The 27,934-nt window shown below is 38.1% G+C and overlaps 1 protein-coding gene across 1 annotated transcript in view; it reads left to right on the plus strand.

Annotated features, from left to right (window-relative positions):
- GRIP1 (glutamate receptor interacting protein 1) overlaps nt 1–27,934 on the plus strand; it is a gene marked incomplete at both ends in the record, with an annotated part of 221,262 nt that overhangs the window by 104,624 nt on the left and 88,704 nt on the right. The window contains one exon of the mRNA XM_082280305.1: nt 11,049–11,129. Coding sequence (XP_082136431.1) covers nt 11,049–11,129 — 81 coding nt within the window. The remainder of the gene's footprint in view (nt 1–11,048; nt 11,130–27,934) is intronic.

The raw sequence follows: 27,934 nt of genomic DNA on the forward strand, positions 1-27,934 counted from the left end.
TCTCTTCCCCATGCTTTCCTCTCAAGGAATGCACCAGAGAAGCTGAAAGCACATTGAGCTGCCACTGTCCATCAGAGGAGTTTACAGTCCTTGTTCCATAGTCGATGTTTGTCCTAACTCCTGTTGGGAAATGTTTTCAGAAGCATTTACATTTCTAGCCAACCAAAACCAATGCATATCTTCGAGCTTTTGTGAGAGCTGTAAGTCAGAACGTGTTGGCTATGGAGGGCAGAAACTTGGTTTTTTCAAGCTGTGAGGGCAAATGATGGTGCCTGTTAGTCTTGACGGCTTTATTTTTCTTTGTTTAGATACTTAGTGGTGTTGTACACATTAATAACTAGATTGCAGTAGAGTAAAGGCATAATTTATTCTTAAAGGCCTTTCAAGAGGTGTGTCACAGTAGTGTGTGATCTTTCAGGGCTTTACAGACAAAGGTTAAAAGCCACTGCCTTAATCAGCAATTCTTGTGAGACTCAGTGGCTTGCTTTGCTGTTTTCACAGTCTAAATGAATGTGTTCAACTCAACCTTTGACTCTGCAGCAAAACACTGGCTTTGTGCAATATGGAAATCATAGCTTGGAATAGCTGCATTTTTTTAAAATACCAGTTATTTCTTGAAATACCTTAAAGATCAAACTTCTGCTATCATCTGTAAGACGTCGTGCCCTGGTTATTGATATAGATACTGTCCTCTGTATTTTCTTGTTGATTTGGTCAGTAAAATTCCAGCTGTGCCTGTGGTTGTTATCTTCTGCTTGATAGGGGTGGTGCTGCTGGTTATATGTCTGCTTCCTGGTGTGGTTAATAAGATATTGTTGTCGCCTGGATTTCTAAGCTGCAGCAAGTAATTGAAAGCATTTCGCTCCTTGCATGCATAGGAGTGTTTCTGCCTTCCTTCTCCATGGCAGTTTACATTAATGTGTACTGTATTCTGCACCAGGCTCTTCTTTTAGAGACTTCAGATCATGAAGGAAATAGGAAATAGTGTCTCTGTGAAATAATGATGTGGCTTATTTTTCTTAACTTTCTTTTTCAGAAGTTTAGTACAGATGTATTCCACAGCCTGAGTTCCATAGCCTGAGTAGTGTGTAGGTGTTAATATATTTAGCACTTGATCGGGTCTGAAGTCCTATACGCCATGCCTTATTAATAGTTATATTTTACTCTGGCTCTTAAAATCAGCTTGGTTTCCCTCAGTCTTTCATTATAGAAACCTGGACAAGGCACAGGCTAGCCATGGTAGAGTAATCAGGACTCTGGCATTCATCATGCTGTTGGTCTGCCAAAACAGGGGCTTATTTGACCTTCAGAATATGGTCCGTCTGTAAGGTCTGAGCTTTTGACTTAAACATCATGCAGAGTGAGTCCTTTAGCTGCATCAGGTTGACAGAACTTATTTTTAATATGTGATATTTCCTGTTATTTTCTACTGCTTTCTGCTATTTTGAAATTATTTTATGAACTTAATAAATCCATTGTTAAATGTGCATGCACACAGCGTATACGTATCATGATAGATCTGAAAATGTTGGCAATGTGCTGGTAATACAGAGAAAAATTTAATAATTTCATCACCATTACTGTAGTGTTGGGAGAAAAAGTTGAAGTAGAATTTTCACACTATGCAAAAACTAAATCCATGTTTATTCTTCCCGCAGTTGTGGCATGCAATGAGTCAATGCTGTCATTATTTCTAGGAGATTTAGAGCCAAAGACATTGTGAAGGTACAGCTGTGAATTCCTAAAAGAGAAGGATTCCTAGTTAAAAGGCTTGGGAGATTTGTGCATAGGAAAATTAAAAATTATTTGTCTGCCTTCTTGAAGGTTATGGGGTATAATTTTTCCTGTATGCCATACATTCATTTGTATCTATTTCTCTATTGCTGTATTTTCCACAGGATTGCAAAAAGCTGATTCAGACATGGACAAAGTTGAATGTAGGCAAAGATGTGGGCAAGCAGATCTAATAATTACCATTTTACAGAATTTGAAGAATACTGCAGACAGTGAACTGCTTGCCCTAAAAAAGATTTGAGATTAAGTAGGACCCAGGAGACACTAGCAAATAAAGATTGTTTGACAGGTTAAAAGCCTTGCTGTAAAGAACCACATGCATGGATAGATGCTGTCTGGAGCACAGAAGGTGGCCTAGGCTTTAAGTGAGCTTTAAGTAAGACAAATATGTATATATTGTTTTGTCAACTTGACTTCTCTTTTGTTACTATGCTTTGTTCCCACTCCTTAAAAGCGCACAGCACTTTATTTTAAAAGGCTCTTACTCTGCACTGTGTTCAAACTTGTCACATCTTCCAAAAACAATGAAGTTTTGCTGACAAGTGAAGTTAGTCTGAATTATTGCACAGTCTCTGTTGGATATATTGAGTGAACTCTTCCAGGGCAGGGGCTGAAAGTAGGACAGTATTTCACAAGGCCATGAGGAAGGTGCCAGGTTTATAGCCTGACTCTTGAAAGAAGTGCAGTCTGAAAGATCTGTTTTTCACTAAGCCTGAGCTGTGCCCATTTGGACTAATGTGCGTCATTTGGACTATAAATAAGAGGGAAAATCCCACTGGCATGCCAGTATAAATGCTGTAGTCCAGGAAGCCAATTGCCTTTTGTCCCAAGGAGGCACAGTGGGGGGCAGCCACAGCAGTGAGGAGTGTGGTGCTGTAGCTTCAGGGCATCGTCTGAGAGCCACAGGATATGGCTTGGCCCCTTTTCCCCTTATCAGCTACTGCTTTCTTCCCAGCCCATCTGGGAATGGGCAGCTGAACCAAGGGTAGAGAATAAAAAGTAATACTAAGGTAACTGATGCATTTTTTAAAGTGTTTTTCCACGAAAAATTAATGCCATCAGGTTTTCTGTCCCTCAGTCTCTGCCTTAGCTCAGGTCTTGCTCCTTTGCTAAACTCCCTTTTCCAAGTAGCCTTGTTGAAAGTTTTATCATCTTGTTGGCATTGGTGTGAATCTGTCAAGATTGGCTCAAATATTCTTGAGGGATGCTGATTTAGCATTTACCAGTGTTAAAGTAATTGAATTTATTAATTATTAAAACTTTGTAAAGAAAACAGTTTCAAATATATTTTTTCCCCAAAAAGCTAATGTATGGCACTTTCATACAGTGCCAACATGCAGCAGTACATCAGAGCTACATACGTGCAAGAAGGACAACAAAACCTTCCTATGGACAGGGGTGTTTGGAACAAAATTGAAGCTTGAATATCTGAAAGTGCTTCCTGTCAGTGATATGTGTGTCACTTAGGAATTTCCTTTTAAATGAAAAGGTTTATAGCCTCATCCTCTAGAATAAGGTTTTCTGCAGAAGTTGTATGTACAGAAAAATCCCAGACTGTCTCAGAAAAGAAAATAGTTTACATCCCCAGTTTCTTCAAGCTTTTTTGTGCACCAAGCCTCTTCAGTTTCTAGCTGCTTTGGGTAAGCCTCACACATATCACTTATGTGATGCCTGTATTATTTCCATAAACAATAAACAGCAGCTCAAGACAATAAAGTGAAACTCAAGTTGAATTTTAAAATTATGTAACAATTCAGTGATGATTGTGGTTTATGGCATTCGTGCTTAATGCTTGATGCTGTATAAACAAAAAGACATATTTATCAGATTTGAAGTAGTTTGTGATTGGGGTATTATTTAAATAGGATTACTTCTTTATTAGATAATCCACTGAAGTGAATTTCACCATATGCTAATATCTCTCCAGAGACATTTTGAGCTTTTTGCAGATCCTGCATGTTTTAAATGTTCTTGGAAAGTTCTGCATTTTCATGAGCAAAATAGCTTTGGGAGGAGATCAGAGTACTTAGCCATATAGGAAACCAAGCATTTTCATTCAGGTGCCTAAGCACAGGCTTAGGAAATTAACTTTGCACAAGCAAACTTGGAGGATATTCAGATCATTTTTCAAACAGTCAAGCTTTCTGAGGTATTGCAAATATCAATATGAAATGGATTCACAGTTATGCATAATTACAGTACCCTACTTCTCTTGCTTCTAGATTAAAACTGAGCTGTTACTCCAATAAGTAACCATATAATTCAGAAAAAAGAGAATTAAATTTACATAAAGTATAATAAAATTGAATAAATTTTCACTTTAGAGAGACAACACAGTTATTCATTGGTACTGTAACTGTTAAAATTAAGTTTCTAAGAAAACCAGAGACATGTCTGCTAAATGTGGAAAAGAAAATTACCAGAGGAGTTATTCTGACTCTTTCTTCTCATAATTTTTCCATGTCGCACACACCAACAAATGCTATTTATGGAAGCATTTGAAACCTTATGTTTTCTTAATAAAGACTCCTGGAGAGTACTGAGCACACAATTTGATTAGAAAGGATTAAGATTAAATACGTCCATATTTGTCCTACTTGGAGCCTAGTCCATTAATGACTACTTTATATGCAATGCTTTAAAAATTTGAGATAGTTCTTAGCACTACTTCGAAGAGCAGCATTGCCATTTCAAAAATCAAGTCTCATTTGAAATGAGTGAAGCCATAGCTCTCAAATGAACTCGAAAAATTATTATTCCTCTGCACCAGTAGGAGAAATTAATGCTTCCTTTCATGGTTGGAGTTCCCATAACATATCTGAAAGGTTTAGCATATGGGCAAAGCAAATTGTTGACATTTTGTTGTTTCATGAAGCATATACATTCAAAATCTGAACATTATACATCTGGTGAAAAAGGCTAAGACAATTTTGTCTCTTTTTTTCAACAGTCTATAGTCCTTTATGCTCTGACACAGCTGTAGTGACACTGTAGTAACCATGAATGTTCCAGGATGTTAATTTTTCTCTAAACTTCTGCATTGTTTAAAAGCAAATCTTACAAAAACATCCTCCTTTCCCAGGAAAAATACATTCTCTGAGATACTTTTTCATTAGTGTTGTCAGAGCAAGCTAGCAAGACTGAATGATTATGTAGCTGGGAGTTTGGGTACTCTCTGTGAATATGAGATTGGGCTTTGAGTCCCTGGTCCAGTAAGTGTTTCAGCTTTCTTACAAAATGGAAGATCTTTAACAGAAGGGTCTGAGTTAAGAGGAGAGTCAGTTGCTGCAGGAATGGTGCTAAAAGTCCTACCAAGACTCTTTGTAAGCCTTCCTCAACTTCAGAGCTTCTAGAAACCACGGGCACCAGTGTATACATGTTTATTTTTATCTGTAAAAGCCTCTAGCTGCAAGCAGTGGAGATAATAAAGAATGCTGTATCTCAGGATTTACCAACTGTCACTGGTATGATGCTGTGCAAAGAAAATACGCTTTTAGATAAAGCTGAGCTTTATGCCATTTAAAGATAAAATTCAAGATAGGTTTCAGATATAGGAAGTATGAGAACCTGTGGTATTTTGTGCTGTACTGGTAGGATTTATAAAAATTCATGGCTTTTAGTGAAAATTACTCTTCTTTATAAAGTTAAGGAGCAACAAATTTCAGTGAATGGAATATTACAGGTCTTGGAATGTCTGAAGTAACAACTGTGATTCTGGTGCTTTTATTTTTTGAGGAACTAATCTTGGGAATGTTCTTCTCTCAGATGCAACCAATCCTCTTGACGATTTGTGGTTTTGCCAGTCTCTACCTCTGTACAGATATGTGATTCTCTGCTTGTCTGAAGTGCATGCTATCCCAAATGGTGCAAACAGCAACACATGAAGTTGGTCTTACTCCTGTACACTGAGACAGCTGGAGGTTAGCCAGCTGAAGATGTGGTGTGCTTCTTTCAGGAATCTTGGGACTTAGCTTGAGATTCTTCACAGTGGGGAACAGTTGAGGAACACCTCAGATTTCACTTGCTTGGGTTCTGAAGTCTGCTTGGGACCTACATGGTCATGCTCTAAAACGGTTTAAATTCAGTTTTTCCTTGGCCGAAGAACAGCTTGTTATATGGTGAGACATAAGTAAAGCTGTCAAAGAATGGAGAATGAAAAGCTGAAAGATGGAAACTCTGTTCGCCCTCAAAATCCTTTCACATCTGCTGTTGAAAAAATTTAATACAGCTTTCAAGCTCCTAAATATTAGAAAATTCTTGTGTTTGAAATATTTCATGTATGAATTTGATGCCACATTTGATGCCCTGCTCCCTCTAATGCAGGTTTTGCAGTAGGAAAGCAGGTGCAAATGGTGACATAGAGCTGAGAACGGGCAATTTTGTTGGAGAGATGAGGTACAACAGTGAAACATCTTCACATTTCCTCTCCTTGTAGGAGAGGCAAAGTGACAGCCACAGAGTTGTTCAGGAGCTGTTCCCAGTGGGCTGGGAAGAAGCTTCCCCTTTGTATCAAACAGGATATAGCTGTGCTTAGTCACCTTCTGGGGCCACCTGGTGCTACACAGGATTTGGACACATTTACTGGGTTCAGCAGTTATCGCATGGACGTGTGGCAGCAGCAGTGAAGGAAACACCCTCTAAGCCCTTTTGAAGATTTGAAGGTGGGAGTGCCCGTAGGCTTTACCACATCTGTAAATAACATTCTTGTGTCAATAGCTTTCACAGCCCCCAAGAGAGACACGAGAATGGTTCAGCGGTTATAAACTGCCTGAAACATTGAATGTCTAGACGTGACTGTTGAGGAAAAATCTTTAGGCCTTCCTTTTATTCCCTCTTGGAATAAAAAGCCCCCAGTTGGTATCCTTCAAAGGATATTAAACTAAAGAACAGCAAATACCTAAAGATTTCATATGGTCATTTTGCTGACACAGTACCAGGCACTTTAGATATATATCTGTACACATTGTCCAGTGTATTATCTTTCTGGAGTTACATTACTGTTCTTTGTTACAGTCTTTTGAGCCCTTAGTCTTGGACAGATGCTCCACCTCTGTATAGTAAGAGCAATGCAGAATGATATAAATGGGTCGCAGCATGGTCCCTACCTCAAAGAATGAATCATTCAGTTACAGGATAGAGATACCACCAGGTTAAAAATAGGGAGGAAAGTGCCAAAAAAAAAGCTGTTTATCTGCCACACAAGCAAAAGGCAATAAACCTACAGTAATAGCTATAAGCAGTAGGAGTACTTGCCTGTCCACCTGATCATTATCTTTTTAGTCTTTAATGGTATGCAGGGCTTTGAAAGGATGATGTGTAAGCTACGGTTACTGGTGTTTGGGGCTGTTTCACGAGGGCAAGTAAAAGGAGAAGACAAAAAGGTCATTTTGCTTTGCTGGTTAAGAATCGTAATAATCTACAAGGTGTCATCTCTGAGATTATCACTTGTGTTCTGGCAAGGAGTGAATTAACACAGTGTTCATCTTTCACTATTGCACATTTACAACTGTAAGAAACACGCAAAGTATGAATTTGGTGGAAAATGACCCCTGCCTCTTAACAGCCTAAGAGAGTTGGTTTCCTGTAGTCACTGAGTGGAAAGATCTGCTGGTATAGCCGACACCTTTATATGACCTACTGACTTGCTGAAATTGTTTACTCTGAGTTGTCTGATTTTCTAGCCAGGGAGAATTACGGGAGGGAAAAAAAGCCAGTGGTGTAACAAAAGCAGCTGCATAAGTGGATGGCTATAGCTAAGCTGGTAGGGAATGTGGCCACCTGTGGAGCAATTCCTTCAGAAGCAGACAAGAACTGGTGCTCTGAGTGGCAGAGTTTGCACGTGTGTGTCCAGGTAAAGGCATTTCTGTGCTTTGAAGTGGTGCAGTTTGGCCTGTGAATTCTTTATGGACTGTGGCTTGCTCCCTGCTGATGATATGCTACTATTAGGCGTGTAAACAGGTGAGATTTATGCTTCTGAATCTAGCCTGTTTCTCCTTCTACTTTGTATGTGTGGCATCTTAAAATACATCACAGCTTTTCCTGATGCTGAGTTATTATCTCCTGTTTGTAGGGGGAATGCTTCATATTCTTTCGCTCCTTTGCTTTTTCAGTGTGTTGGCTTGCTGAATTGAGTTTCATCTCCAAGTCTATCTATCAGTGCTGGTAATACAAAACTCTCCTGCAAATCTTTCCCCTAGGCACTGCTGTCATAAGACATTTTTGCATTTTTTAAGACCCTCCCTGCTAACTATAGAGTGGATGAAGGCATCAGGATATTTTAATTTGATGATCAGTTCCTGTGGCCACTCTTGCAACTTTGCTAGCATGTACAAACAGAGTTTTTCCCCTGGGGCACCAAGAATGGTGTCTGACATTTCAGGGCTGTCAGGTCTTGTCTCTCTAGTTTCTTTAGGGTGACATATTTCTGTATCTGTCTAATCTTTATTTTGCTTTCCTGTCTCAGTTAAGCATCTCAATAAGGTTCAATAACAACTCTTTCTACAGTTGGTTGTGTTTTGTGTTGTGTTTTCCTTTGCTCCTTGGACTCCTTTATACCTATTTCTACTTATGTTTCAGTCTGATTTTACTGTTAAAAGGGCATCAGAAGAAAATCATTTCCAGTTCTGAGTACAGTTTACCGGTCCACCAGGGGCTCATTCATTCCCAATAATAATAGGGCGTATTTTGCATTTACAGGGGTTCAGAAGTTTATGAAGAAACTTTTTTGGGCCCTCTGTTTTGCTATGAAAATCTGTGGACAGATTAAGAAATCTGTCCTACAGTACCCAACCCGTCTGATAAGCATCTGATAAGATTTCAGTGTTAATAGGCTTAAATTAAAATACTAGCTTGCTCACATGTGCAGTCTTAGCTACTTTCACATCTGCCAGTTATATAAAAAACATTTTTGCTCAGGTTCCCTAGTAAGTATTTGAATGTGCACTCCCCTCCCCTCATTGGTGTTGTTAACCAGAAAGATTTGCAGACTTGTCCTGTATTCTGAACTCAGAATAACCACAGGTACTCCAAGCCCAGTGCAATATTGGGAAAATCTTCTTTCGGCATGAGAGTGGAGATGATTTACTCATTTGCTCAATGACAAAGATTCAGTGGAAAAGGTCTAGCTGGGAAAATTCTTCTTTCCTTTTTTCCTGTCCCTCAATCTGATGACAATAATTTGTAAAGTCTTGATTAGTAGTGGACTGTTTTGTTCTGTAAATTGATAGATTTTTCATACATAGGGCATACATTCAAATAGGGCCCAGAAGTCATCACTATCCATCAGTTGTAGACAAATTGTATTATGTTTCCTGCCCACTTTTTAATAGAAAAATGTGCGTCTCACACTACGTGGTGTCGCGTTCAGCAACAGCAACTAAGTAATAATGGGTGGGACATATAAGCCACATGCTCAGTTTCTTTGTCTTAAGCCTTGTCTTGAGTTGAAGCTCAGTGGCACCTCTTCTGTGAAAGAAAAAAGATCAATGCTTCTTCCTTCAGAAGCTTTAGTTCAGTCTTACTGTATATTTTTTTTCTTTATTGAGGGGTTGTATATTCTATATATGCAATAATATTAGCTTTTCCACTTACCTCAGATGGAAGGATTGAGGCTTTATATACTTTCTTCTTAAATTGTGTACCTGGATCTATGTTAATATTTTTTCCATGCGTCTCTATTTCCTGTAGCTGGCAGCTTTATTTTCTTGGCATTTGTGCTAGGATGGAATATAATCAAGCCTGTTACTTTTCTGCTTGTAACGTTGTAGTCCTAAAACAATTGCAGTTCATTTTACCATAGAAAACACAACTATATTGACTGTTGTGCTATTTTACCAATACATATTCTTCACTAGTTGCTGTATTTTCATCAAGGTTCATGGCTATAAATAATTATTTTGCCTTTTCCTTTTTTTCTTTTTAATTAATTTAAGCTTTTTGTTGTTGCAGCTGCCTAACAGTAGCAGACTTCATTACAGAAGTTCTCATTCTAAAAGATAACCAGCTCTTTCAGTCACTTCTTTGAGACCTGGTTTTAAATTAAATTATGCTGACCAAACCCTTATCTTACTGGTATAAAAATGGACTGCTGTCTTTGATGCAAGTTTCTAAAGGAGTTTGAGACCTCGCAAGATGTAAAGAGTGCAATCAGCAAAGGATTATGTTGTCGAGAGTGACAACTGAAAAGATGGTTCTCCAGAAAAAGCTTATATGGTTCTACTTGATCTGAGGATGTTGTAACAGATAATGTTACATATAAGAGATAGTCAAACAGTCTTTGATTCCTCTACTCATTGATTGGTATTTAAGTGTGCGTTCGTGCCCATGCTGTAAATGCATCGGTCATTTGCAACCTGAAGGAAAATATCATAAAATATCAAACAGGAAGATTTGTGACACTTTCAAGTCTTTGAGCACTCAATTAAAGGGAAAGCAAGGCATAAGCCTTATTTCTTCTGATTCCTTTCTTTTGATTGAAATAATAAAATGCCTATACTATTTCTTCTATTCACATTTCTTTCCTGCACTTATAGCTTGTCCTTTTTAAAGCAACAGTATAGTTGATTGCTCTTGAGAGGGATGTAGAAGTGACTCAGTTTCTGCCTAATGCTGCCTCTAATTGGTGACTCTGCTCATCCCACCATTTGTGGTCTTTTATGCACTCAAGTTGATTAGTTGGTGTTCCACATAGCCTCCTATTTAGACACAGGCAGGTACAGTGGTGTTCTTTAGGCACGAATGTGCCTGGCCTGTTTGGCAACAGCTTTCTGATGTTTTCCCGGATCAATCGTTACAAAAGAAAAGGAACCTCCCACTGACAGATCCTAAAGGAAAAGGAGTGCATCTTCCCAGCCAGAATATTCAAAAGCTTCTGGAAGTCTTTTACTCCTGAGCAGGCATAGTAACTCTGTCACTCAAGTCTTTGACATGTGAAGCTTCTAAACATGAGAAAAGGGAAATTTCTATCATTATGTTAAACCTGAAAAGGTCTTTGTAGATCAGGCCTGTCATCAATGTGTTACCTCCAATTTGAGTTTTAGCACATCCTTTTCAGCTCTCCTATTCAGAGCCTTTGTCACTGAGTTCTAAACATGACATTGAGCATTGAATCAGCATTCAAAAATACCCATCCTCATCTGGTTCACAGCATCTCTTGTGATCTGCACTGCTAGTTCACACAGTATTTGGATAAAAAAATATGTTGTTTTTAACATTATATTTAACAGTAACTGGAGGTGTTGCTTGTTTCTGTTTAGATGAGAGTCCTTACACAAAATCTGCAAACCAGGCAAAAGCACCTGATGGAGCACTGTCTGTGAGGAGACAGAGTATTCCAGGTAAGACTTGCTTTGCTTTTTGTAACACCTAACTTGTTTTTGAACAGCAAGGTAATACTAATCAAAATTCAGCTAGTTATAAAAAGCAAATGTATTATGGTTGCTATCAAGCAACTCTATAAGGAAGCTTCCATGAGAGCTGCAAGGACTTAACCACAGTTAGGTTGCCTCAAGCTTTTGCTGTGAAGAACATCTCCGTATGTCTGTCTTTTGCAGCAGATTTGAGACACTGAGCACTACAACCTTTTCATCAGAGACTCATATATTTTCAGGTCCTCTGAAATCTGTTCTTTGATATCTGGTTGTGATAATAGAGGGAGATTGGCTCATATTTTCCACTACTGATCAGCCAGGTTCAGAAGTCTAACAGAGAAACACTCTGCCAGAATTCTTGTCTTCCTGTGATTTTCTGGCACACATAAAATCACTTGTCCATCCTTTTCTTTTGTGTCATCACATCTCACAAAGCTGGACCATTAGATCAATGCTTAGTTAAAATAAGTGATCTTTGAACCTATGTCTCTTTTAATTACTTCAGACAAGTCAAAGTTTGACATACATATTATATAGCAATCTAAAGGGATTTTCACCTCGAGTAATATTTTAGAGACCTTATAATGAAAACAAATGAACGCTGACAAAGGTTGCACTCAGGTGGGATTACTGATGTTGCTGTTCTCACCTCAAGCACAGTAACCTCTGACTCGAAGAGAAGATGCATTGGAATAGAAATCAGAAGCTGTAGGGTCATGTCACCCAGCTTCTAATGACTAATGTTAATATTACTTGTGCTCTATGGCTTTATTATTGAACAAAGACACACGACCCACAGAGAGTCTGTGGATGGGGGATGGAGCTCAGACCTTTGCCACTGTTAGGCCCAGATCTCATCCCAATAACTATAGTGAACAGCCAAAGCACATTTTGTGGATGCTTTGTGTGCATGTTTCTATGCGTGAGAGAGAGCAAGCTGGCTTGTTTAGTGTTGCTTGTAATAAACATTCTTTTTCATTCTTGAAAACATCCTAGTGATTTAAATATTGTTATTTTTATGGTGGAATAACGAAGATTATAACCATTGTGAAAAGACATGAGTACAGTGTCAAATGTGCAGTTATTCTTCTGAGAAAATATTTCATTACACAAGCATCAACCAGATTTTTTTTTGTCCAAGTCAATACAAATCAATATTCATTGTTCTTCAGAGTGAATGAAGACCTCTATAGGGTACTCTTCAGGTAATGCTGAAGCTCATAGGTCAGTAATATTTATGGTCTTGGAAGTGTTCAACCTTTTGATTTTTTTGCTGTGATCTTAGTAGTTATCATTTATGGTGTGGTTACTGTATTTATTAAACACTTAAGCTAAGGTCTGAGAACAGATTGAAGTTCATGGTTTCATGTGACATTTTGAGAACTCCTGATGATTTTCACTTGTGTTCTTTAAAGAGAAGGTTTGATGAAACTGTACCAGTACAATTTTTCTTCAGAGCATCTGATAAGATTAGGAATTTCAAGTGTTAAGTAATAGTCATCATGACTAATGACCATTTATTTTGATTTTTTTACAATTTTGCTGCACATTCTGGAGTTTTTGAGAGCATTTCAGATAAATTTTTACAGTGTGCTCTGCATATATCACAGTCTATTTTGGGAGATAATATGCACAAGTGTTTGGTGAGATGTGCTTTGCTGTATTTCAGGTGTTCTGAAAACAGCTGGCCTAAGCTTATGTATATTCTTCAGCTTTTACTATTGTGATGACATTTATCTGAATACCTTGTTCCATCTCTAGACCTTAGGAGCCCCAAAGGATAAATGGGATTGAGTTGGTTGGATATTTTAAAAAGTTATAATTAAAGTTCTTCATGCCCTAGCAAATTCCCATGGTAGCACAATGGATGTTGTGGGTTTAGATACATAAATGGCTTTGAAAAACTAAGTACTATTTTGAGAATTAACTTGAACATTTAGGAGTTGACTGAAGTTTCTGAAAATAACCTATAAACATTTATATCACTTGACACCATGTTTTATATATGAGATAGCACCTTGTAAATAGCTTCTATTCCTGCTTGTGTGTGAGCATTTTATTCACATTACGGATTATTCTTGACACAGATGCAGAAGCATCCCAGCTAGCCAGTTTTGTTTGGCAATAGGAGGTGCACTATTGACTAGTAGCATTAATTAGTAGAAGACCAGAAGCAGTACAGCTGCTTTTGCTTGGGAACAGGATCACACTTTGATGTTATTTAGGTCAGCTCCAAATAGCTTTTGAGCTGGAAGGTGTGATGCAATGAACCCAGGAAATTCTGCTGGACCCGGATGGGAACATGTCAGCTGGAGTTACTGTCAGTAATCCTTACATGGAGATCTTATCCTATATGGAAAGCATGCATTTCTATCCCCCCAGATGGTATGCCTGATAACACATCACATTCCTGAACTGCTGTTTTTTCAAGCTTGAAATGGGAGTACCTTTGACAGTATAGCTGTCTATTCCACTTGATGCTCTGTCATTCCTAAGACATGGACAGCAGATGTTCTATTCCCAAGGAATGCTCTGCCTATTGAATTAGCCAAGAGAAGACGTCTGGGTTTTAGCAAGGTAATTGACTGTATGCAGAGTTTTGCAGAGGCTGAACAGTCTGTGAAAAAAATACTGGTGAAAATACACAGCTTATGTGATGTAAATCTTCCAGCTTTAGTGGGATCATGGTATCTCCTTGTGTCTGGTGAAAATTCCTTCTCATGACATTTGAATTCACTTTTCACTGCTCCATCCTTTTGATGACTAGGAAAAAGGGAAGCTTTTGTTGCTGTGAGACCTGAAACTACTGTACCAGCTGTAAACCCCAAGAGGTGGATTTTATCCTTCCATGTGAAACTGTATTGAAAGAGCAGTATTGATGGGCACTGACTGAGTGCACAGAGAAGTAATGTAATTCTGTAGAGGTTACATGGAGCTCAGGCTTGGTTTATTTTACAGGCAAAAATGTTGAAATAATCATTTTATAATTAAAGTCAAATGAGCACATACTGTGAGATCAGTGCACTGAGTTAAATTCCTTTCATCCCCAGAAGGAAGGAATGGATTAAGCATCTCTCTGGAGCAGAACTTGCTTATTTGAGATGCAGAATGCATTATTCATGTGATGAGACTACATGTCATATTTACCATGTCTTCACATGGTTCAAAATCAACAAGCAACAGATCCTTTCAAAGGGATTTACAGAATTGCTGAAATTATAGTTAATTCAAATTATATGCATTAATATAATGCAGTTTGAAACTTGGTCTTTATTTTGCATATGTGTAGGTGTTTAGTTACAGTTATATATACATTATTGTTTGAAACATTAATTAGCTTCACAGTCAGAATTTCTTAACTTAAAAGTGAGGCTTGAGGTAATGCTAGCATGGCAAGCAGCTTGAAAAGTCAGAAATAAACAGATTTTCCCCTCTAAATATTTAAATTTAGATGGTCAATCAGAATATAACGAACCCTGATTGCTGTCCTGTCCTTACAGAAGCCAAGGGAGCGAGTATATTGTGCCCCACTGAAGAAACTATCACTGCAGGAATAGTGTTCAGGCACATAAATGAAAACAATGTGTTTCAGAAGTCATGGGTAAGACCCTTCCCTCAGAATCACAGCTGCAGTTAAAAACAACTCTTATTTAAAATCAAGGTATTTGATAGCCAACCTCTTGAAACCCTAGGTTTAGATGGCCGTAGTTCCCACTGAGTTCCTGGACTGAGGTTTCCTGGATTTGCCAAGGGTCCAAGCAGTGCCCAGCCAAGGGCAAGTCTTAGGTCAGTAGCAACTGAGTCAAAGGTGTCATCCCTGGATTGCTTATTCTTGCAGGAGCTTTAAAAAGGACATGAAATATTCCTCTGGCACTGATACAACATCAAGAGTTGATGGCACTGTTGAAGAGGCACTTTGAAGTCAAGGAGACCTTAGCATTTACTTCAAGATAAGCACGTTCCAGTGGTGTCCTGAATATGGACATGCTGAATAGCTCTTCCCATGCTTTCCAAACTAAAGTCAATCCCTCTTAGCTGTTTTAACAACATGGGTAAATCAGTCAACAGTAGTGCTGTGCAAACTGTTCATTTTATTCATCTATTTGTTTGTTTTCAATTCACTTACTGAAAACTGGGGGCATGGAGGGAAAAGAAATGACCTGACACAAGAATAAAAATTACTCCTTTGTGAAGTGAAAATAAGACACCACAAATTTAAAACCAATTAAAATATTTCCTAGAATCTGCACCAAAAGTTTCATTTTGTTTTTAGTCCATATTCTTTGAGTCTGAAAAGTTACTGTTACTAAAAAAAAAATAGTAAAAAACACCACAGTTTTTAAAGATAAAATGTTTCAGCTTCTCAGTGTTTGATTTTTGTTTTGTTTTTCAGGAAAAGTGAATTTGTGCTCAATGTAGTTGACACTAAAAATTTTTTGAAGTCCATACTTCTTCCTTCTTGTGTCTAGTAACCTAGACATGTGCACTGTCTCAGACTTCTGGCTATCTAAAGTCTTGCTGCCTGATGTAGTCAAGGGTTCAGAAGAATTATCATGTGAGCTGTACATTCATAGGGACAGCTATTTGAATCATCTGTGAATTCAGAGATTTTCTTTAGCTAGGATGATTGCAGTTGTGAGCTGTCTCTTTCACAAGTAAATTCTTGTTCAAGAAACTGGCACCAAATAACAAAGAGACATAGTAGGAATATTTCCTCAAACAGAGGAGTTTTCCTGTTCTCTGGGACAGAAGAATAACACAGCTGCCTGCCTTCTGCCCTGCTCAACACACCTAGCAGAAGGCCCTTGAAGTCTTGTCCTCATCACGTTGCCCAGTCCACTGTTTTTTCGCCTCCCATGTAGCCATTGTACTCCAGCTCTGCCTGCCTCTGGGACCTTCCCAAGTCTCATTCCAGCCACCTTCTACTCCACGGTGATAACAGATCTGCTGAACAGGCAAATTGTCTGCATTTGTGGTGAGAGTGCATGCCAACCTTTGGAGAGACAAGCAGCAAAGACTAAACCTAGATGTTATAAATCATTCTTTTGACATTTTCTCCACCAACAGGAGCCTCTTTCTCTCTCTAACCAATTTTTTTATTATTACTTATCATTTGCAAGTTTTGTACACGGCTGCAGGGATGTACTAACAGGTCAGTTGTTAAAATAGGTCACTGTACTTTGAAGGAAAATTGTCGAGACTTTGAAGTCTGCAGTTAAAGCAACTAGATTTTTCAATTCCTTTGTACATGTGTAAATACTGCACTTTCTTTCCACATTACCTGATTCTTTGAAGCATGCTGTAATACAGGTTTTGTATTTCAGCACAGTGTTTGATCTCAAAAACAGGTGTAGCAATCAAACTGGAGGGAAAACAGAGTGAATGTACATCCCTGAGCACATCCTCTGCAGTGGCTCAAAATCTGGAATTGCTGTTAGTAGATGTTTTGCAGCCTTGTTTGGGGGGAGCTTGGTAACAGGATTTTAATGCCAAAATAAAATGTTAAACAAACATAATTTTAGGGTAGGCTGAATTTTGAACTGCTTAGCTAGAAGGGAGCACATGCAAATCAAAGAAGCTTAAAATGCCTTGGAAAGATAATATTTACAGAGCTGATACTAAAAAAGTAATTACTGTATGATGTAGTGTCTTCAGTAATTGCTTAGGACACAAAATATTCCTAAGAGAAGTTATGAAATACTAAATTATTGTAATAAAACCAATAATTAACATCCTGGAAATTTTCAGGGTCTGAAATATTTAAATACACAATGTAAATGTCATTAGAAAGGAATAGGGCAGTCTTCATCCTATCCTTGGCTCTGAACACATAAAGGAGATGTTTACAAAAATACAGAGGTATGCCTTTTTTCCTTTCCCTGATCCACAGCCTGCTGTGCAGCAAATGTTCTTATTCTGTCTCAAGCTGCACCAAATCTGGCTTTCCTGAGGGGTTTGTCTAGTGCCCCCAACTGATGAACTCAAATGTAGGTCAGCTGGAAGCTGAGGAATTTTAAAGGCCCTTCTTTCTTCACTATGATTCTTGGATTTTTGTAACATCTAGAAATGTCTGTTTAATCCTGAAAATAAAAATGTATTACTATCAGAAAGCAAGCAGAGGTTGTGAAGAAATAAGAAAATAATTGAGTTTATGTGTATGTATAGGTGTATATATATATAAAAAACCAAAAGTTCCAGCTTCCAGTCTAGATTAAAGGCAGAATGTGATCCAGTTATGATGCTGTTGAGTTGCCAATATAGAATTGTATTAGCTGAATTTAAGATCATGTGTGCTGTACCTCAATTTAAATGTGGTAAAGCTCTGCACAACGTAATAGTAGAATAGATGGAGTGCATTAATTTTCTGTTGCAAGATAATCTCAGAAGAAAGGGAGAAATCTAGAAAGTAATACAAAGAGATAAAAGGGTTTAAAAAAAAAAGTCCACATTGATTGAAAAAAAAATTAGACTTCTGAAGTGATCCTGGGATCTAAGTTCCATTAAATGACGCTGCTCAGGAGGGAAGATGGCTCACAGGTTATTCCTGTAGTTCAGCTCTTATGAGTGAGTCAGGTTCCCAGTGACTGACAGATGTGACAGATGGATGATCCATCCCTGTGGGTACATGTTTACCTATGTGCAGACAGAGCTCCAGAGCCAGTTTTGTTTTCCTTGGTGATTTATATGGCATTGGCAAGACAGTGAATGTTCAAAAGCAGCTGTTCTCATGCCACAGTTCACTTGGTCCAGTTCCTTCAGGCTCCTCTGTGAGTAAAACAGCAGAAGATTTAAACAATCCCATTATTTTTTGACTGAGTGCTCCCGACATCAGCAGGCCCCTTTGCCTCATTTGCTGTAGGGCAGCCACCTTCTCAAGCCATGTTGCCTGACTTGTGCAGTCCTCAGTCACTTTTTCCATCCTTATCAAAAGAAACCTGCCTTGCCTTTGACTTCAGCTTCCCTCAGATTTCAGAAGCACTCTGATGTCACAGATGCAGCACTGTGTTACCTCATCCTTCGTGCCCCACCAAAATGTGAAATAGTCCTCATTGGCTAACTCGTTTTGCAGAGTAAGAGCATGATTTGCTTGAGAAAATCTGTCAGAAATCATCCCTGACCTTTTTCATAGTTCTTATGGTGAGAAAAAAGAATTCATTGCAGAAGTAATACTTGAAAATAAAATGTATATCAGTAAAAGCTAGGTTAGTAATTTCACGTATGTGTCTACAAAAGCACTTTTTTTCCTCAATTTGCATTAGTCTCATAGACACTTACTTTTACTATGTACTTTTTAAAATCAGCACAAAATGCCACTGAAGAGATTTTTAGCATTTAGAAATCCATTAGCAGTAACCTCTGCAGGCACAGTTATTATGGTAACGATCTTGGGTGATTTCTGAGCAGAAGCAGGCGTTTTGACCTGTGAAATGCAGATCACAGGCTAGTAAGCTTTTCTGCACTTGAAGTGTTTATGATATCTGCAAAGTCATTTGCTGATTTTCATGTTTGATGAGAGCCTACAGTTGCTGTATCATTTAGAGGCTTCCCTGTGTGTTTGTTTAACCTGCTGGAGGTTTATCAAATGGTCTGTGAAGCAGCTGCAGAGCTATATGTCTTTTCCTTCCCACTGACATTGGAAATTTCTGAATTTGCTCTCACATACTTAGTACTGAAGATTTCTTTCTTGTCCTTCCTCCTTTTCATCTAAGAACCTTTTTTGGAATGACTTCATATTCACGTTTCATACACAGATAAACCGAAAAGAAATTTGTCTCTTGTAGAAAATTAAAGGTCACAAGTTCTTACCTAGTTGAGATTGCTGATGATTTATTTATACATATTCTTTACAGGTCTGCTACATGCTGGTGTTTTTCAATACTGAAAAGGATTAGAATAGAGAACAGTCTCATTTGACTCCTTTTACCATGAAGGAGAAAATGTATTAAGGGCAATACTGTACATGAGGAACATGCACTTCAAATATCCAACTGATACAAGGTCTGAAAATTAACTGTCTTGAAACAATTTTCCCTATTCACACAGCCAGTAGCAGGGTTTGTTGCTGATGGTACCAAACACCTTTATTCGTGTGTATTTGGATTTAATTGCATATAGTTTTGCCAACCTTTAGCATTTCAAAGTAAAATGTATTGATTTATTGCAGCTGCATTTTCTTTCCAGAAAAATCAGTTTAGCTGTATGTAGTATAGGCTTATGTACCATATAGTATCTATAACATCATTAAAAAGCCTGTCTCAGCAATTCAGCTGTTGCACACACACATTTTGGGGCAGGGATGGCAGTTCCGACCGAATTGTTCTGTGCTCAGCCAATGTGCTTGCAGTGTGTGCATGTGCATGAACTCCTCTGGCCATTTGTTAGCTTGAAGCACAAGTCCCTGGCACCTGCCTTCCTGTCATGGTGATACCATGGAATTTCTAATGGAGCTTGGAACCTGAAAATAGGCTGGGAAGCATCAGTGTATCTCCTGAGGTTGGGACTTCCGTCTTCCAGGAGGATTGTTTTCCTGCACGATTCTGGCATGCTCTCTAAGCTCCACAAAGGGAGGATACCCTTGTGATGGTTTTGTTCATTTTAATCAAAGTGTTGGTGATGTCTGTTGAAAAATTTATTTTCCTTTGAAGGTTTTTGTTAGAAGAGGAAGCATGCTGTAGAGGACGCGTGAGGAGAGAGAAACTAGGAAGAAAAGAAAGATGGTCAGGGACTAGGTTTGAAAGAGGAGCATGGAGAGAGTCTCTGAAAGAGACACTGGACCAGCTGGGTGAGCTTGGAAGGAGGGAAGAAAACTGTATGCTCTTTAAAGGTCATGGAAAGGGGTGCCAAGCACAAGGAAATTTGTAACCCTGGGATTATGCAACTGATCAGAATCCCTTCCTGGCTGAACATAAAATTTACCAATCCCAATAATCACTGCTGTTTACAAGAAGTTGTAAAACTTTGTGAAACCGGACTGACTGTCCCTTGTGGAATACAGCATCCCATTACAGCTACTAGAGGTTCTTCTGGGCAACTGAGAAGCTAAAATTTAATACTGACCTCTTGAAAAATGTCTGCATTTTCACAAGATAGCAGAGCTGGGCTTTCTTGGGGCAAAAAAAGAGGGTATCTTCAGAAAAATGCTTAGTACATGAGAAGAAGATCCATGAGAAACACTCAGGTTCCCCAGTCTGCTCAGAAGTAAGGAAAAGTATTAAAAAATTTTCAGGCAATATCTTTTTCTCTGAGTGGAAATCTATTTCAACATTCTTCTCTATACTGTTATCAGTCCTGTATTGGAGGAAAAATGTGTATTCAACAGAAAAAATTTCTCCATCATTCATTTGAGACAGTCATGGATCCAGTATCTCTAGAGAGGAAAAGTAAGCAGTAAATCCATGTATACAGACCGAGTCAGTGGATTCAGAAGGGACTGAATAAATTAATTGCCAAGAGCTTCATATGTAAATGTTACAAAGACTGAGAAGCATTGTATGCTCCAGTGTGACACTACTGGTCAAGGGACTGTGACAGGACCAGACTGGGCAGAGTAGGCTGGCTTTCATTCTCTCCCTAAATGGGACCTCATTTTCTTGCTTTCCAAGATGGAGCAAGTTTAGATGGAGTGTTGATCTGAACCCACAAGGGCATTGCTTTCTTTCAAAAGTCCTGTGTTGCACAATTCTGTAGACAGAAGCATATGACTAGCAAACAAAATCCAGGCTTATTCCTTTAAGGTCTGGGAAGTTTTGTCTGATCTGAGAAGTTGAAGATAATTTTTTTATCATTTGCCTGCCTGAGTCTTTTTGCACTTAATAATTTCTTACAGTTATAGATAATTAACTTGATGTTTTTAATGTTCCTAATGTATTTTCTAATACCTCTTTAAAGGACTTAATGCATAATTTCCATCTGTTCGGGGTTTTTTTAATATCCCTTTCAGTTTCTTCAGTGATTACCATTTCAGGGCATGAAAATAGCAAGGAAATAATATACCATCTACAAAGATAACACCAAAATATGCTACCCCAGATCCAGATAGTAGTTTGCCTCTTCTTTTCAACTGTATCAGTGGTTCAAAGCTACTCATTCTCACTCTACACCTTGCCTTATACATAAAAATCTTAATTTTTTTTTGTTGTTGTTATAAAATTGTATGTCCATTTTGCCAATATGAAATGGCTCAAAGTATTTTGTATGGATGGAGAAAAGGTTGTTTCTTTGCTTGTTTGCTTTATAGCATTTTCATGCTTTCTATTCATTTCTTACAATCAAAAGAGGAAAAGAGATTCTGGTGCTCATGTGCTTCCTCACCACATCTGTGGTACGTGGGGCAGACAGAGGTATGATGGCATGCCTCGTAGTGTAGAGTAAAACAAGTGGTTTGGTTTGTGTAGGATCTGGTAGACCAGAAGTTTATCATAGCATCAGTGCAAACTAGCTTTTGTTTCCTTGCTATTTAAAAGTGCAGTGGTAGAACAAAGATCTTGTCTGTTCAAGTTTCAATGTATTTATTGTGAATTTATGGGACCAAAAGAGGTATTTGTGACTGTCTAAGCTAAACATACAACTTCCTGGAATTTATTTGTATCTCAACTTTTATTTGAATTATATTTTAGAAGGATATTCAATTTATGGTTGCCAGTGATACAAAACCCATCACAACCTTTTGTGGTTAGACTCACTGCATTTATTTTTAGTTTGAGTATGCACAGCTTTAACTTCACCTCATTTGTAAGGAAGAGTTGTTTTCATCAAAATTTGCTTCATCCTTTTTAGTCGCTTCACTATGAAATTACCATTTAATCTTCCCTTTGTTAAAGTAATCAGCTTGTGCTTTGGGGGTCTTTGCTCCCAGGCATTTTTCTTTAACTGTTGTGAAAACTCTGCCATGACTTTTCTGCCCTCTTTTTCGTTACTAATAATCTTGGGGAATTGTGTCAAAAGAAGGAGATAAAGCATCTGAGTGACAGTTACTACTTCACTAGTACAAAGGTGTACTAAGTACTGCTGTGTTAAACTGTCTTCTTTATATGTTCATGGTTTGTATTAATTATTCTGGCCATTGAGAGGTTTGATCACCTGGGAGGGCTCCCAAATAACTTTCTGGCAATTTTAATTTCATAATTAATTTACTGTGCATGTGTTGGGGATTTTATGTAGAGGTGCACACATCCATTCACATCTCTTACATTGGTAGAATAAGGTACTTTTTTGACTTCATAGGTGATACGCAGGCTAGGAGAATGCCGATATTTATCTTTTTTGATTTATTGTCCTTGTCCAAATTGCAGATGTCTGTCTGTCTGTCTGTCTGTGTGGTTTGGAGAATCTACTAATGTTATGTGCTTAGACACATAAAGACTGCTCTTCAGTAAACTCTCCCTTATTACCAACCTGAAAAGAGTACAAGAAAGCAAAACAAGGAGTATTTTAATAGGGGAAAATAGCAACAAGGCCAAAATCAGGAGATTTCATTGCTCTTATTCACAGAAAACATTGGTAGAAGGACACTGTGAATATCAATCCAAGCAGGAACAAATGCCAGTCTTTAATGCTAATTGATTTTATTGGTGAAGCAAAACGAGCCCAGCTTAGTAGTTAACTGTGAGACACGGTTCTGCCAAGATCTTCTTCCCATATTAGATGACATTGTGACCCTGAATACTTGTTGGATAAATGATACAGAAAATGAGCATTGACCTTTGAGATACTAAAGACCCAATGTCGTAGAAAAATGAGTCACGGGTTAGAGCTGAATTTTAGATATCACTGCCGAACAATGAGTGATCATAGCTGGTAACACAGTGTGACTATTGAACCCCAAAATATTGCTTCTGTAAAGGAAAGTGAGAAGTAAAAATTGATAGAGGTCGTACAGGGAAATCATGCCATTATACCAAGTCTGCAACAAAACGGACCAAATCTATCAAGAATGAAAATGCTCCCGTACAATTAGTAATTTCTAAATAACTTGTATTTAACATATTCACATGGGAATAAAAGTGTGCTCTTTCAGAAGGATTTCAGATTTAGTTCTGGAATTGAAAGTTTAGCGAGTATGTTTTAAAGTCATTACAAACTTGTAGCTACAAACCCAGATACCTAGTAAGGAACTTCTGCAGTTTTATGATAAGGACGGTATGTAACTGCGATGAGGCCACTAAAAGCCAAGAGCTTTTTCCTTAGCCACTAACAAAAGGTAGTGGTGCAACAGAGAGCATATAGTGGATGAGAACATCTATCCAATCATGGAGCTTGACGTACTTAATCACACACCACAGAAAATAATAGGAAAGCTGTTTATGTCAGTCTAGCTTAAGTGCTAGCCAGTGAGGAGGATAGCTGGATATGATTATAATGTATGGTAAATATGCTTTTCATGGACTGAGTTAAGGGTATTGGGAAAATCAGAGTATTTTTGACAAGTTGTAAATACATTTTATAGTCCCAGTTTTCCCTATGTACAAAATTGGAGTAGAGACTAGAACATTTTATATGCTGATCCGCTGCATATTTTAATATATCTACTACCCTACAAAAATATCAGTGACCAGTAGTCAAAACATGGGAATCAGATGATGTCAGGGCATCATCTTGTATTTTTCTAACTCATGTATACTTAAAATTAAGCATTATAAACTCAAATCTGTACCAAACAGTCTTACAAGATCGTAGCAGCTAACATTAGGCTTGTATCTCTATCTCCATCATAAGCTCTGGGTCTTGACTGAGGAAAATATGAATGTGCAGACCTGTTACAGCCTTTGGTAAATCAAGAAGGGAAGGAAAAACTGGAGCAAAGACTCTTTTACAGACATTTGGTAAGACCACAGGGAGCAGAAGTTTGTTTTATTTCAAAAACACCACATATTTTATCTGGAGAAGAAAAAAGTTTCAGAATGCACTTGTTTGTGTAACTTAGAGAAGTTTTACAGCAACCTGGAACCATATGAGATATTAAAATACAGTTTTTCCATAACTTTTCCTCTAGTTCTGGTTAACAAATTTTACTGTAAAAGGTAGCGGAAGATCTCTGCTCTGAAGCCTCTGTATTGAGAAAGGCCTGGTAGGTTCCTTAACTGATTTTTGTAAACTTAAAATAATTCTAAATTTAAATATTTCCTTTTAAAATGCTGGCAGTATATCCTTTAACAGCAGAGGAGAAAAAAAGAGACAAACACATCTTATGAATTGTTTGCATGGAGTCAGCAACCTGAAGAAGTGCTCACATGCGGCAGTTTCCTTCTGTTTAAGAACAGCCTTTATTAAGTGACAGCTCGTTTTCACAGACAGTCTTACTTTAAAATAAGTATTTTTTCAACAAGTGTGTTTTGAGTTGTGTTAGCAGTTTCCCTATTTGCGTCTTTGTTGAGATTCTGTACATTGCACTGTGCTCGGAATGAAAGATGTCATCAAAGCCTCCAGGTAGTACTGTTTAGCTGAATCTTTATCTGTTTCATTCTATTGGAAGATTATAGCTATTTCTTCAATTCATATAAACATTTTCCTGTCTGTTTTAACCTCTTGGTCTGTGAAAGAGGAGAAGGACTTCACAATAGACCCAACAGACAAGATGTGTTTTTGAAGTACAGGTGAACCAGAATATACAGTTAGCATGTCTTAATGTTTTTGGAGAGGAGGGTAGGTGTAATCTTTGTTCCTTTTCACTGGAAGTTTCTGTAAGGATAAGAGTAAATGTTGAAAGAAAAGCCACAAACTTTACTGTGAAACATACGTCATATTTTGGAGTTTGACAAAGCAAAGTCTTTTTTTCCTGTACATATAATAATGAGGCTGCTCTGGGATAGTGTAAGCTTCTTACGTTGATATCACATTTAGATTTTTGCAAAAACCTACAAACACCTTCTTGAAGTGACCTGAAGATGTGAAATGTTCCTATTGTCTCATGGGCTAATATGTGCAATGTCACTATGTGCTAATATGATGCCATCTCAGTTTCTGTGCTAATTCAATGGGATATGGTGACAACTTAGATGAAAAAAGAAATCACATAGGCAGATTCTTGCAGCTAGGTATTTTGCTGTTTCGCTGCAGTGATTTGTTCAGCGAGCTTGACTATCTAATAAGCTAGTTCATGCAAATGAAGGCATCTTTCTTCATTCCTCTTTGCCATTAGTTCATTATGCATACATTAAACTTCAGGGAATAAGTACAGAGATTGATTAGAGAGTTCCAGAGCACAGGTTAGCAGCCAGGAAATGCCTGAATTATTCCTTTTCTTTTTTTCCCTTCCCCCCCCCCCCCCATGTTGGCAACTCTTACTTTACAGGAATAGTAAATTCTCGTGAATTTTAAATGCTTATTGGTAGCTAAAATCATCACTATGTCTGTGCTTTGGTAAATTTTAATGTAAGCCAGTAGCTTATTTGCAGTTCTTTAACTGCTCTAACTATATTTTTTCTTCATCTTGAATATTGAGTAAGTTAATGATCCTTTTGTGACAGGCACCTTTTTTTCTTTTACTATAAAAACCTAGTAAAATACCAGTGCATCCTATTTGTCAGGTTGCATATTCAATCACCCCTTAAGCCGTCCTTGGAACTTCAGTTTTATATCAGATTGAAGTATACAAAAAGAATGAGTCACTGACAGATCACTTTTTCAGCTATTTGCAGTGATGTATTCATTCAGCCTGTTTTTGGACTACCGTCTTCCAGAGGTCAGCATTTCTGGGTTGGAGTTTTCCACAAAGGTGAAGAGTAAGCAAACCATAAAGATATCAGTGGTCACTGAGCACAAAGGACAAAAGGTAAAATGTGTAGGAAGCATTCACTCCCGTTTTCCATATTTCTCATTTTTCTCATCCGTGTCTCATTTTTTCAAGGATAGCCTAATCTTCTACACAGAGACTTCAGTAAACCCTTTTGTCGTGCTGAGTCTCCCTCAGTACTACCAAGGTGAAAGATAGGGTGTGCGTATCATTCAGCTGTATCTGTTCTACGAACAAAGACATATATGACCCCTAAAAACTTAAATATCTGTTCCTTAATCCAAGCACTAGGTAAAGTTCTGCAGGCCCATTCCTCCCAATTTCAAATATTTGAAAATTCACTACCTGCTATTTGAATAGTTTATCTGAAAAGGAGTGACATCATTACTATATCCTTTTCTAATCCTTGCTGCTTCGGTTTTGCCATGACACTAGTGATTGGAGCTCCATGTCATAAAAAGGGAAAACTGCTGTCTTGTGTTAACTAAAGTGTTAAATTATATAGCAACTGTAGATCATGACAGGCAGTGCAAGGTATGGTAGGAAAAATAAATGACAGCTCAAATGGAGAAATGTGATTTACTGACACTATTGCTAAAATTTACCTGTAGCTGTAGGATGTTAAAACATTGTTGCAAAAGATGTATTAAATATAAACCTAAGCAGTTCAGACAGTTCTTAATCTAAAAAGGAAAGAAGACTAAGAAGTGATTTGATCAGAGGTTACAGTTCTGTATCTGCAGGGACATCCTGAGTGTAATAGTGGTACTACGATGAGATCTTGGTCTTGAAGGCTTGTCTACTCCCAGTTCAGATAGACATTGCCTGCACATGTAGCAGATTTTCCATCATGTGATGCTTTCAAAGCCTGGATATCTTTCTAAAAGGTGATCTGTAGGTGGAGATACTGCCATATCAAGTTTCTCTGCTTGTGTTGCTCAGGAGATGAGCGAGAGAATTGTTTTCAGTGGTTCCTTCCTGCCTTGAAATGTACAAATGCAATCAGTCCTGTAATCAATCCTGCCTGATCCCTTTTGGTAACTGTAGAAAGCAGAGAAACTGCTACAGTCAGGCTGTGTTTTTGTAAGTAGTGACACATCAGTGCAAAGCAACACAAATTATCAAGAGTTCTCTTGGTGTTAATTTCCTGTTAAAAAGAAATTAAGAGGAAGTTGGAGGTGAATTAATCAGAATTATGGGAAGAAGTTTTATAAATCTAAATTAGTGTCAAAGTTCTGTGCTGTTCTGCACAGTACAATTTCTACTAGCGAAGGAGGAGGGTTAATGAAGCCTTTATCCCATTCAGACAGAAACGTAGAAAAGACTAATGTCATGGAGCTCAGTCCTCTCTTCATCAATGGTGTCAACAGAGACATGCAGAGGAGTTCAGGGTAGCACTGCTGATGCACAAGTCATTCTTGAGTTTAAGATTCTGTTGCTTATCGCATGATCAAAATTTTCAAAAGGAGGTACTTGCTTCATGTGGGAGGTACAAATTTGAGATAACTAAGGGTATAACTTTCAGCTCCAAAGTACCTTCTACTACTCACACCCCACAGAAGCCAACAGTGATATGGTGTGGAAGCAAGGAAGTTTGAGCTCTGGAAAACCCTGCAATATCTGCTGAAGAGGTGAAGGTTGAGACCATCAAGTCATTCATCACTGTGCTTGTTTTTACCTTCCAATGTCTTTGCTTCAGAAAGCTCCACCTTGACAGTTTAGTGAGCTGCTCTGGACCCAACAGATGTTCAGGAGTTTGACTGCCATCATAGATAGTGAGGAAGCAAAAAAATGCTTGAACGTTATTAAGGCAAGTGCCTCAAGGTGGAACTGGTCCTCATCTGAAGATAAGGAAGCTGATGGTTGCAAATTTTCAAGCATGCAGGTAGTGATCAATGGATAGTGTAGATATGCTCTCAAAAAAAGCCATCGATTAAAACACTAGAACTTCCCAGCTAGCTTAAGGAATAAACGTGCTTTCACTGAGTACATCACTGAGCAAGTTTGTAGTTTGCACTGCTGCAAAGTGGCATGTCAGGGA

Source organism: Coloeus monedula (assembly GCF_965178545.1).
Source record: "Coloeus monedula genome assembly, chromosome: 4".
Lineage (NCBI taxonomy): Eukaryota > Metazoa > Chordata > Aves > Passeriformes > Corvidae > Coloeus > Coloeus monedula.